Here is a 13,008-nt window from a genome sequence, read left to right on the forward strand (position 1 = left end):
ATATAGGATAGTTATGATGTACATGGATGTGCATTGTACACTGTAAGTCACCATTTAAATATTAATATAGAGACTAAGGCATTCTCAGTGTGAATTTTCTTTAGCTTAGTGCAGAGCCAAGCCCTAATACATAAGTTAAAAACAGCAGAATAGTGAGGATAAAGGAAAGTGTCTTTCACAGTGTGTAGACCAAACAAGTCAGGCCAACACACACGTGGAATTTGAGATTGTACCACCCTGAGCAAATCCTTCTGCATATCAAGAAGTAATTGATTTTGAGATGTCTCCTAGTTCACTCACAAAGGTCATTCATATTATGAGAAAGTCTCTGAAAAGGACAAGGCTTTCCATTTATTTCTTGATCCCGCATCTTAATCCTTGGGTAAAAGATACTGTGGAGTTGCCCTGTGCTATGACGCTCTTTTTGCACTAAGATGAAAGACGTTCAGGGAAATGGAGCAGTGGCCAAGGTTGCAAGTCCATTTTCCAATAGGGTACCAGACTGGGAGGTAAAGGTCAGCTCAGCCCTTTACTATCAAGCTGAAATGACACCAGGCAGGCTATGAACACAGGTTACTGAAAACTCTATGTTCAAAAGTTGGTTCAGTTACTGACTATGTGACTTTGGATAAGATACCTAGACTCCCTTTGCCTCCTTGTCCTCATCTGTAAAATAAAAGGAATGGATTAGACAATCTCCAAGGTCCCTTTCAGTGGTAGGGACCTTTATGTTTCTAAGTTAATTGATGTAATTTGTCCAGATGGTTGATCTCGGAGGAGGTGGTCATGCATGCTTTCCTATCATCACAAATTGTGAAATGGTTGCATCTTGGTGCCCACACATCACTCTAGAGTCCAATCAAAACTTCTCTAAAATGCTGGTTTCTTCCAGGAGGAAAGAATCATGGGCAGGATCTAGCAGATAAGACAACTAGAGCTCTTTGCAATCCTTTTGATGGAATGGGAAGTTGAATGATGCAATTTTAAGCTCCTACATTAGACACTGAGAGAATATCAAAGATTTCCAAAAATGACCTATTCCTTGTTCCTGGGCAAGATTACACCTAAACCAAAAAAGATGGCTTGCAAGCAGGAATTTGAAGACAGATACTCTTCTCAATGCTCCCAAAGTGATATCAATGCTAATTGAGTGTTTACTTTTAGATTTAGATTCTTCAGACATATTTGGTGCACCTGTGACATTCCTGTAGCAGCTCTCAAGTCATCTGTGTCTCCGATCCAACCCCCACTAGCTGCTTACATCTGAACTACTGAGCTACTGCCATTTCCCATTTGAACCACTGCAGTGGCCTCTTCACTGCCCTATTCCTTCCATGGTTGCTCACCTCTAATCCACCCTACAAAATGCAGCAAGAACCAGATTCAAAAATGTAACTCACGATCCTCACCTCCACCACATAAATCACATCCATGATGCTCCGTTGCTTCTAGAATAAAGACAAAGTATTAACATGATCTTCAAGGGCTGTTTGCATCTTCTGACCCCTTCCCAGGCCTCTGCCCCATCTTGTACTACACTCCCTTCCTCTACACTCCAGCCAAATAGGAGAATTCCCTCTGACCCTTTCCAGTAGGGGGCCTCTCCATGTTCTGTTCACTCTGCCTCTTCCCCTTGCCTTCGCCCTTGGATTTGGACAATTTTCACTCTTCATCCTTCAGATCTCAGCTCAATTGTTGCTTTCACAAGAGAGGCTTCTGTAGCCTCCCTGGCAAGATCAAGCCCTCCTTATAGGCAATCATAGCAGCACACACCTCTGCTTCCAGTCTTATCTCAGTTGTGATTTCACAACCATATGGGTATTTATTTGAGGCATGTCTGTCTCTTCCACTAGACTGTAAATATCATGAGAGCAGGGTCCATAAAGATTTTTGGTCAGATATTACATTCCTGGTGGCCAGCATAGTGCTTGTCACATAGTAATCACTCAATAAATAACATGCCAAATAAATGAACATGCCTGGTACTTAGAGCACTCAGAGGTGAATAAGGCGAGATCCCTGCTGTGCAGAATCCCACATCTACGAAACAGCAACTCTGAAATAGTGCACACTATGAAAAATGACCAGGTACCAGAAAGGAGAAAGCTCTTTTTCTAATTCTTATGATTTTCTGAGCCCCTTTTCACCTTTTCCATATGAACATCAGCACATTTAAGTATCAAGTGCTCAAGCATCACTTACTCCTATGCTATTAGCATTTTCTTATTCCTAACCCAACCTTTCACTTCTTGTGAACAACACAAGTCCTCCTTGTATTGATACAGTGTGTACTTGTTGGCACTATGAGCATGACTCTAAATTTCAAATAATTGGGGCCACTTCAACAGATATCCTGATTAAATCTGCTGAGTAATTTGGGTTTGTATTAAGCCAATAGCCCACATCAGGGCCCACATCTGTGTTTACGGAATGACTCTCACTCTCAGGCGTGTTTGTCGCAACATGAGACGTGAGATCCAAAAGCACATGGCTCCAGCTCTGAGCTGCTTCATGTGTGTTTGGTTGGTAGCTCGGAGCTGCTGTTTATTGACAAGCATGAACACTCGAATGAGTAATTATTATAAGCATTCTTTGCACATTTCCATCTCCCAGTAGCAAAGCACATCCCCAAGCCTCTCTGTCCTCACTCTGCAGATGGGGAAGCTGATGGGCAGACTGAAAGCAAGGGTCCCAGATGCCTCCGAGGATTCAATGGGATGGAACAGAATGATAGAATAGCTAAGCTGACACTTACTATTTGTGCGACGTCGGCTGGTTACCCATTCATTTGTCCATTTATCCATTCCCTCACTCATTAATTTAACAAATACTTCTTGAGCACTTGATCTATATCTGTCACTGCGCTAGGCGCTAAGGATGTGTTGGAAAACAAAATGGATGTGCTCTCTACCTTTATGGACCACAGTCTAGGGAGGAAAGAGAGACATAAAACAAAGAATTACTTTAAAATATATGGACTCACAGTGTTAGAAAAGAGAAATCTGGTATCATGGACTTGCATAATTAGGAAGGAGACCTAATCCACTTCAGAACATGAAGAATGAGCTCCTGGGAAAGCAAAACTTAAGCTGAGCCCTGAAGGATGGAGAGGATGTTTAGCCAGAAACATGATAAGAGGATCAGAATTTTCCAAGCTCAGGTAATGTCGCAGGTGAAATCCTTGAGTAACTGAGAAAGTCCAAAGTGACCACAGCCAAGAGCTGGGAGGAGAGGTGAGAGATGAGGATAAATGGAGCAGGGGCCAGGTCACAACCTGTGGACCACGTTGAGTACTTTGGACTCTATTCTAAAGATAAATAGGAGTCTCCACAGGGTTTTAAGTAAAGAAAAGATAAAATCAGAATGGGGCAGCATCTGCCCTGTCTATCTGAAAATCTCTTGGTAAATTATAAAGCACAAACCATCATTATTCTTAGTATAACCACTAAATAAATTCCCAAGTGGTAAAACAGCGTTTGTAGATTCCCTAGGAATAAAGGTTCAGGAAGAACCACTCAGGCCATTTCAGAGACTCTGTTCCTTGAAATGCCAAATATGCTGGTTTTCTCCAAGTTGGATTTCAGAGTGCCATCTGACTGTCACTTATCATTTCCCATGAGCACACAAGCAGCCATTCCAATCAATGGCCTGTGTCCTAATGCATCGATTCATCTTGGCCTTTCCGGGGGTCTCCCAGCATAGCATCTCTGCTCATTAAAGGGAATGTGCCTGCATCACAATGGTAATGCTTTGCACTTACCCAGCACACTGCCCAGGGTTGTCTAAAGCATTTTGCAAACATTTAATTAAGTTAGTCTAGTGACTGCAGGGGAGTCCCCAGCCTCTCAGAACCAAGGAGTCTTGTCAGGAGGGAAGTGACAGAAAAAAAGTGCAAGGCCTGCCTCCAGCACTGACTCTGGGGCACAGGGGCAAGTGGGAGGATGTGTGTGGGGTCTCTGCAGGGCTGGGGGAAGCACTCACATGCATGGCCACGGCTGTACATGGCAGAGGCAGCAGGTAGGCCTCTGCTGTAGGTGCCCACAGTGGGAGCACCAGGCTCGGAGGCTACAGCAGGGAGCTCTGGAAGGGCAGAGATAGAAGTCAAGAGGAAGTGCCTTGCTTTCCTTGAGAAGTTGTGGATGTTAACTTAAAGGTAGGTAAACTCTGACTAGGAAGCATGTGTGTGTATGTACGTGTGTGTGTGTGTGTTGACATGAGTGGGGAACTTGAAGAGAGGAGGGAATGCATGTTTACACACTTACAGGAAGGTAACAATAAATACATTTGTCTTCAAGTTTATCTCTGATTATAGGATTTATTTCTGATCCATTCTCAGAATTCTTCAAACCTGCCCATTCTCAGTTACCTTCAATCCCGCCCCAAGCCTTACAAATACCACTGTCTTGGGGTATAGAGTTGAGTGGTATAAAAATCTAGCAAAGGGAACTATGTCTCTGTATATACAGACTGTACATAACAGACTGTGTCACCACCTCCCCACCCTTCAGGCCAAGGCGGAGACAACTGAGGCCTCACACGTTAGCCAGCAAAGTCCAAATCTTCGTCTCCCATCAGTAGCATACAAAGGCTAGAGGGACAACTGTCCGCGGGGCCTGGAGCTCGGTGTCTGCAGTAAGATCAGAAGGAATGGGAAAGCAGAGCAGAGTCGTCCCAAGCTGATGCAGGCCTTTCTCCTTCCTCCAGGTGCCTGCCTGGCCCCCTGTGTCTGGAAGGTGCCACTTAGCATCCAGAGCTGCTAACATCCACCACTGCTGACAGCCTGGCTTGTCAGCAGCCATGGGCCATCTGTGGGCTGACACTTGAGTTCACTGACAGGAATAGCTAGGCCTTGCTTTCCCTCTCTCCTTTCTCCCCAGCCCCAAGCAGCTGCGGGCATCTGGCAGCCATCCATGGGCTCCAGTCCAATGAGCCAGGGACAGGAAAGTCATAGCCCATAGGCCAAAGGTTACAAGGCTCCTAGAGTACCAATTGTCCAAGGCTGATGCACAAGTCCACGTACATAGGACCCCATCAAAACTATTGCAAAGCAATGTTTTGGGAGACCAAAGGGGCCTTGTCTGCTGCCCTAGTTTTGTTTTGTTTCTTTTTTTTTGGTGAGGAAGACTGGCTCTGAGCTAACATCTGTTGCCAATCTTCATCTTTTTGCTTGAGGAAGATTGTGCCTGAGCTAACATCTGTGCCAATCATCCTCTATTTGGTATGTCAGATGCCACCACAACATGGCTTGACAAGCAGTGTGTAGGTCTGCCCCCAGGATCCAAACCAGTGAATCCCAGGCGGCTTAAGAGGAGCACATGAACTTAACCACTATACCACTGAGCTGGCCCCAGCAACTCTAGTTTTTCACACAGAGAAACCAAGGCTCAGGAAGCTCAAAGTCAGCATGAATATCTCATTGAAAGTTCAAAAGAAGGAAAATGCTGAACAATTTCCTATTTTACTGGATCTATGTTTCTTGAAGTAGGAAAATATCTTAATGCATTTTTTGTTTAATAAGATCTTGCATAAACTCCTGTTGAGTAAATAAAAAGGGGGATTGTGTTTGGCTAGTTTTTGTCACTGTGACAAAGACCTATATGAGTTGACATGGCCCTGCCTTGTCTTCCTGCTCCTCCAACAATACGGAATGTCCTCTCCCATCCTATGTACACCAGTCTTCTCTTTCTGCCCCATTGCTAGGAGACCAGGTGAGTTTTTTAACTTTGTTAACCTTTTTAACCTTGTTAACATCTAAGCCACATTTTTGGCTCTCTGTCCATCGCTGAAACCCATTCTACATATTGGTAGACTGAGACTCAGCGAATACCTCAAGCCAACCAAACAAACCCCAAAGAGCTCCTAATCAGAGCCTCAGTTGTCTGTTCACAGTACCCTGAGAGGCTGGGCTGGCATCCCATCTTATGGTAAGTGCACTCTGCCCCATGAAGTCTGGCACAGGTTTGAGTCAGTGACCATTAGGTGTAGTCCCAGTGGCTGATGTGAGAGGCAGGCCCAGAGCTGCTAAATATCAAACCCAGGCAAGCGCCCGCTGTTTAGGAATCTCCTGTCATTTTCCAGGCTGCAGGATGTGGAAGAGGGTGCTGAGCATGAGAGAAAGCACAGAGGCAGACAGGACTAAAGCAACATGTGAGAACCTCAAGCCATTCAGGATCTCTGCTTAGTCTCAAGTTGAGCAACGCTGCTCAGCTCCAGGCTGTGGAAAAAGCAGTCTTTACGAGGCAGCCAACACCTGTCTCCTCCTCAGAGCCTGCTAGCGCCACTGGGCCAGTGCTGAGTTCTGACAGGATGTGGTCTGACCTTATTAATATGTCTATCAATCGGCCACAGGATAGCTGGCAGGAGGAGGGCACAAATCTACGACTGGCAAAGTGATGATGAGTTCGTGATCCTAAACAGAGTTTCAGTCCTTGTTCATATCTCTTTTATGGTGGGGCTGGGGATAGGATTTTACCAATGGCAAATGATTCTCCTATCTGATACCTCATGCAAATGAGGCAATCTTAGCAGGGTCCTCAACACTGCTGGTGAGGGGGCCAGGGGTGGGGAAAAAGAATTCATGGAAACCTGGCTGTGGAGCCCTCCCCCAGGTCTCCCTCCAAAGCCAAGCATCCCAGCCCAAAGAACCCAGGCCACAGCAGGTTCCTGAAAGAAGCTGTAGGAAGGTGTGTGCTGGGGAAGGAAGAATCCTGCACCTCACGGGATTGTCTGTCCAAGCCCAAGCCTTCCGAACCGAAAGGGGCAAAGCCAGAGCAAGAAATGGGAGACTTGGCTATGGCCATGAATCCAAGCTCACAGATCTGTGCATAGGCATAGCTCAGGCCAGTCCAGGCAGATGAGGACACTTCACGGCTACCTTCCCTGCTCAGAGTCACCGCACAGAAGGGGCCACAAGCAGGATGGGCTGAGGAGAAGTGGACAAGCAGGAGGGGATGATCTAAACTTGAGAAAAGAAGCCCTTTAGGTTGGAGACCCATCCTCCATCAGAAGCAGACCTCCTGGCTGGTGTGGGGCTGCCCTGTGCTTTGGGAAGTGAGCCTAGGCCACTAAAGATAGCAACACCCCCTGATGAGGCACCCCCTCTCCCATGCAACCACCAGCCTGTGGTTTCGCAGAGCTAAAGGAAAAAAAGGCAGGCAGAAGACAGGTTTCCACTCGAATGCTGCAGAGCAGACAGGATTTGAAAGTACAAAGTGAGCTCGGAGCACATCAGAAAGACCTGGGATGCTGGTTAAAAATGCAGACATCTGGGCCTGCCCGTGGTGCAGCGGTTAAGTTCGCATGTTCCACTTTTGCTTCACGGGCTTCACCCGTTTCCATCCCAGGTGCGGACCTACACACAGCTCGGCAAGCCATGCTGTGGCTGGCGCCCCACATATAAAGTAGAGGAGGATGGGCACAGATGTCAGCTCAGGGCCAGTCTTCCTCAAATAAAAAAAAAAAGCATATGTCTGAGGTGGGGGGAGGGATTTTGCATTTTAATCTGCGCCTCCTACCCCCTGATTCTGATGCAAATGTCCCGGCAGCCTTTTCTTCTGCTTCTCCTGCTTGCTAGGCCATCTTCCTTATCTTCCTACAATGCCCCCAGACCCAAAGTCAAAAACTCTCTCTGCATAGACCCATCTCTACTCCTGCCTTTCTTGGTGCCCAGGGTCTCCGGACCATCTTAAGTCTGGTGTGACAATTAAATTGCGAACCAAGGCCCTCTTTCTGTCTTGGGTGAGGGCTTATTATAATTTCCACTTGTTACTGTCTTTCCCATCCCAGAGATTCTGCCTAGAAAAGCAATTTACAACCATCGGTCTCCCCTTGGAAGGCACCAGGCAACAACAACATTAGCCTTAAAATTATTCTGGTTTGGAAACGTGTTTTACCAAGAAAAAGAAAGCTGCAGAATGAAATAGCATCAAGGCCTAACCAGGTCAGGGTTTCATTATTACATTAGCCTCTGTCCTTAGACGCAGGAAAAGTAAATGGCTAACGAGCCGGTATTAACCCAATGGGAGAAAAAGCATCATTTGAAACAAAGAAAAAAATGTCAAAAAATGTAATAAAGGAAGTAAAAGAAGTGAGGAAGGGGAAGCCACGTGGGGAAGCCACAGCAGATGATCAGAACTTTGGATGCAGCCCGGCTCCTCTCCCACGGGACCCTTCACGAGTCAGGCTCTCCTCCACAGAAACCTGCCACGCCAAACTTCCCCTCCCGCCCAGAGCTCCAGCAGGCCAGGCCGGGTTCCTGGCACAATTTGAATAAAGAGCAGCCCTGGAGCAAGAGTGGCTCTAGGCTCCCGCAGTGCCCTGCCTTCCCTCGTCACCCAGCAGGCTGCACTCTGGCCAGGGCCGGAGGACCCCCAGGCTGGACCCCCAGGCTGAGGCCATTGCCCGAGGCACAGCTTGCCTTGGGGCTGGATGCTTCCCCCACAAGAAGTCAGCTCCCCAGCAGGGGAGCGCAGCTGTGTTTTGGGGAGCCCTCAGGCCTCTAGAGGGAGATGCACCCTGATTCTTCACTTCCTTCAGAGTGCACTGCAATGCAGCTTCCGCCGACTGGGGCTGGCTACCCGCCCCTTTCCAAGTGTGGTGTTCTGATTCCCCCCTTGACCAGAGCAAGCATGCACCAGGATGCCTTGGGGCGGGCGTCCTGACCTCTGCTCTTCTGCCCACTGGTCTTCCAGCAGAGTGGGAGGGGAGACTGGGTGCTGGGGGCCCAGGAGCTGTCACGCAGTGTGCACATGCACACACAGGAAGTTTGTCTCCTTCCACCATGGACCCAAAGCACCCACCTGCCTCGCTCTATCCGGCTGGAGCTGGCACTGAGCGACTCCTGCCTGCCGGCCTCCCCTGCTGAGCCCTGTCAGGCTGCAAGCCCCTCCCCGGCTTGAACCTGGAAGAACAACAGCACCCCCACTCTCAACTTCTCAGCCTAAAGCAGACGCACAGCCGGGCACATGGCTATGCAGAGCACATCTCTGCTGGAACGAGTATAATTTGTAAAAAGCATTACAAAACATCACACAATGTATTTCTTCCCTTGTTAAATCCGATCTCTCTTCTTCTTTCTCCCCAATCAACTTTAATTTTTCTGATTTCACTTTGGTGGCTTAGAAATACTTAGAGATTTATGTTCTTAAAAACTAAGACTAAAACCAAGTGATTCTGAACACAAAAACGTAAACTTGTGTGTTTTCCCTGTATCAGGATATGTAAGATTTAAGAATCTTAGTATTTATGCCTGTGTATACGTAAACAGGATTCTAAAATCCAAGGTACTGTTTAACCAAATGCATATATCTCAATTTGAGAAAAAAAGGAAAATCCTGACTGGGCTAGGACTTCGTGTGGAAACTGCACAGACCCTTTGGTGCAGCTAAAACCTCAGCAAGCTCACCCTAGTCCCTTCAGCATCGTTTAAAGGGTGCCAGGAGGCATTCAGTTGTCTGCTTGTGAATGACATGCATTTCAACTATCAAATCCAATAAAATGTCTTGGGTTTTGCGACCCTTTCACTCTGTTTACTCTGGCAGGATTGCAGCATCTCACCTGTGTTGCTGCAGGTTTGTTTCCCAGACAAGAAACTGCTGTGAGAGGTAGGACCACACTTCAATCATCAGATAGGAGGGAAGGTGCTGCGGAGACTGAGGAAATCCAGATTCAGACTGCCCCTGTGTGAACCTCCACATTCTGTCAAGGGAAATTCACATTTCCGGCTGAGGACTAGGAGGCAGAAACTGGGAGGATTCTGAATTTCAAAGGCATACTCTGCCCATTTGGTGGAAGGATAAAGAAAGGATGAGAGATGGCAGAAGGACCGTGTAAAGACAAGAAAAGCAGGAGCAAAGGAGAAGGGACTGGGAGGGGAAGGAGCTCCAGAAAGAGTCGGGGAGAGAGGGTTCTGAGGGAAGGGAGGGGGAGAGTAGAGGGAGAGTAGGGAGAGCGAGAAAGGAAAAGGGAAGGCAGACAGAAAAAGATAGAGACGTGGGGACGTGCAGGGATAGAGGCTGACTCAGAGACAGACCATGACTGAGAGAAATAAGGATGCCCCCAATCTATCCTGTAGGTCCCAACAGAAGCGGCCAGAAAGACTTAGGACCGGGAGTTGAAACCCCTCTTCTCCTACCCCTGGGACCACAACCGGTTAATGCCAGCGGGTTCATGTCACAAAACGGCAGTGCCTCAGCGCGGTGCAGCTCTCGAACCCAGCTCACCCATTGCATTGCCGGGAACAGAGCAAACCCGTGCTACAAACCTCTGCGTGCGTGTGAGGGAACGAGCGGATGTGTGTGCGTGCACACAGCAAGCCTACCTCTTTCCCTCACACGCATCTCACACTCCCTCTCTTTCCTCTGGGCTCTCCTTCTTCCCTCTTCCTCTTCTGCTATAACATCTCAAAATTGCCCCAGGAATCGACAAACCGCTTCTCCAGTACCTGGGATGAAGAGCAGGGCGGTTGTCGCGGAGAAGAAGATCCAGCAGGCGGGGTGGTACATCTTGAGGCTGCGGTGTCTCGGCGGCCGGGCTTGCTACTGCTTCTGCTGCTGCTACCGTTGCTGCCTTCCTCTGTGCTGAATTCTGAGCAGGTTTAAATCCAATGTTTGCAAAGGGAGGGAGAGAGCAGAAGAGAGAGGGAGCGAGAGAGAGCCCGCGAGAGATGGGAGCAGGCAGGCAGCGTCTCTGATTTTTTTCTTGCACATACGCACAACTGCTAAGAATCAGCAGCCCCAATCTGTATGGCGCTCAGAGCAGACCTCCTCCAAGGCACGCATTGGCCACTCTCCTGAGCGACACCTGGAGACCTTACTATTTGGGAGGCTTGACTCCAAGGGGAGTTGAAGCTTGTCCCTTACTCACCCCTCGCCCGGAGCACAGCAGTGTGCCCTGGGATGGGGTAAGTATGCCGGTGTGGCTTCCGCGAGCGCACAGGAGCGCGTGGGGCAGCGGGGAGGGGCTGTGACTGTCTCATGGGGCAGGGCTCAGGACGCAGCAGGAAAAGAAACGTGACCGAAGCCCAGGCCACTTCCTTGTCGTTGTGCCTTCTTCCTGGTCGCCAGGCAGGGGGCAGCAGGAGGATACCCACAGAGCCCACCCAGACGGGTACATCTTCCCCCGCTGCCCCCTTCTGCTATTAGGAGCACTTGGACGCAATTCCGCTTTCCCAGCAGGAAGATGGGTGCGTTAGGGTTTTTTCCTCTAAGAATGCAAAGAGAACTGTCAGTTCCCCACCGTTAGAGCATTCTGAAACTCTACCAAGACAAGATGCTCTAGAAGCCCCCACGATTGCTGCGATTCCAGCAAAGGCAGGGACACCTCAGATCCGACCTCGAGGAGGCGGAAGCGTGCTGAAGTGGTGCCGGCTTGGAGATGAGAAGGCCGCTGGGGTGCCTGCGGCGCCTGCCGCCCGTCGTTTTTGCTTTTCCTTTGCACAAATCTGTGCCTTCTTCTGAAATAGCAGTTTGTATGGACAGTCCTTCTTGGTGTGACGTACTCAGAATTGCCCGTGCCCTGCCGCCTGCTCCGTCAAGGCCTGCAGCCCTCCCAAGAGCGTGCTTCGGGGCGGCGCGCCGGGTGCTGAGGAAGTGCCGCTGCTGCAGCACCCGCCGAACTTTGGGCATCTGGGAGGACGACGGCACTAGGTTCTAGACAAGGGACTGCACCGATATACTGAAAAACTATTTCTGTCCCAGGGTGCCCTCCGAAGACCCCGCAGTGGCTTGGATTTCTTCCCAGCTCAGTGTGTGCACGGCTCCAGGTCTGCAAGTGACGACCCGGCGCAAGAGCGTTCTTCCCTCGTCTGTAGCTGCTGTCGCTCATGTTTTCACAAGTACTTACTACGGGACAGATATTCATGTGTATTATTTTAGTTAATCTTCGTCTTAGTCCTGCCCAATGGGCATTATTACCCCAGCAATTTAACGAGCTGAAATTGAAGTTCAGAGAAGTTCAGCAACTTGCTAAAGGCCACACCGCTAATGAGAGTCAAATCCGGGTCTGTCCTACAGCAAAATCCACACAGCTTTGATTAAGCAGCTATACCTACAACCAACGGCCACGAGTTATCTTGGCCTGACAGAGACCCTCCCATTCTACAAAATTAAGTCTATTTGCTTTTAAAGAAGTAAAACAATTATTCTTCCCCTTACAAACAAGTCCAAAAGCTTTACAAGTCACGTAGAAAGCATATAATGACAGTCATCACCTGACACCCGTGAAACACCTACTTAACATGAAGTCCTTTTCTAAAGGCTGGAAATAAGAAGCATGTCATTTGTTCCCCTCTTAAAATGCCATAGGATATATTTGAAGAGACCAGCCAAAATTAAAATATTTTTGACATACACATGCTAAGTATTAAAGTCAAATTCTAGAGTCAATAGTTGCACACATGCCATTCACGAGCCAATTGGTCTGGGACCGCTTTGAGCAATGCAGGTCCCCTAGGGAAGTTCCTAAGAATCATCACTGTGGCTGAGTCTGCTGAGGACAGGACTGGCTTGAGATGGGTGGAGAGGCCACCGTATCCGACCGGTGTTCCGAGAAGGGAAAACCGCAGACACAGACAGAGCCCCCAGGGAGAACCGGAGAGGACTTGGAGAGCAGACTAAGGGCAGAGGGACAAAGGCCTTGAATGCAAGACTACTGATATTTAGAAACTACCTATTGTTGCTGGAAAAAGCTTATTTTCTTTTTGAGGAGGGGAGTGCTAAGAGTAAGCAGGAGTTAACCTATGGAAATTAATCTGGGTAAAGTGCACAGGATGGAGTGGAGCATGGGTACTTGTTAGCAGGCCTTGCCCGGATTTGATAGATTCTGCAACTAGGTGGTAGCAGTGGAAGAGGAAAAGCAGGGGCTGGGTGTGAAGCAGAGAATTGTAGGGCTTGGTGACTGATGGCTTGATGCAAATAACAGATGTCATTTCTTTACCCTCCGTGAACCAAGGTTTTTAAAAATATCCTCACATTTAATCTCTAGCCTTGTCTCCTAAGAATATGTAATTAT

At 48.3% G+C, this 13,008-nt stretch overlaps 1 protein-coding gene across 7 annotated transcripts in view; it reads right to left on the reverse strand.

Annotated features, from left to right (window-relative positions):
• Positions 1-11,618, reverse strand: part of OPCML (opioid binding protein/cell adhesion molecule like) — a 1,020,600-nt gene extending 1,008,982 nt beyond the window's left edge. For 2 of the 7 annotated variants that reach the window (XM_070273001.1, XM_023646459.2), the window contains exon 1: positions 10,442-11,022. In XM_070273001.1, the coding sequence (XP_070129102.1) occupies positions 10,442-10,502 (61 nt within the window). In that variant the 5' untranslated portion in view covers positions 10,503-11,022. Of the gene's footprint in view, positions 1-10,441 lie in introns of all 7 variants that reach the window. The other 5 variants (XM_070273003.1, XM_070273002.1, XM_070273000.1 and 2 more) reach the window with 4 other exon arrangements.
• Positions 11,619-13,008: the final 1,390 nt, after the last annotated feature.

This window comes from Equus caballus, chromosome 7 (genome assembly GCF_041296265.1).
Source record: "Equus caballus isolate H_3958 breed thoroughbred chromosome 7, TB-T2T, whole genome shotgun sequence".
Classification (NCBI taxonomy): domain Eukaryota; kingdom Metazoa; phylum Chordata; class Mammalia; order Perissodactyla; family Equidae; genus Equus; species Equus caballus.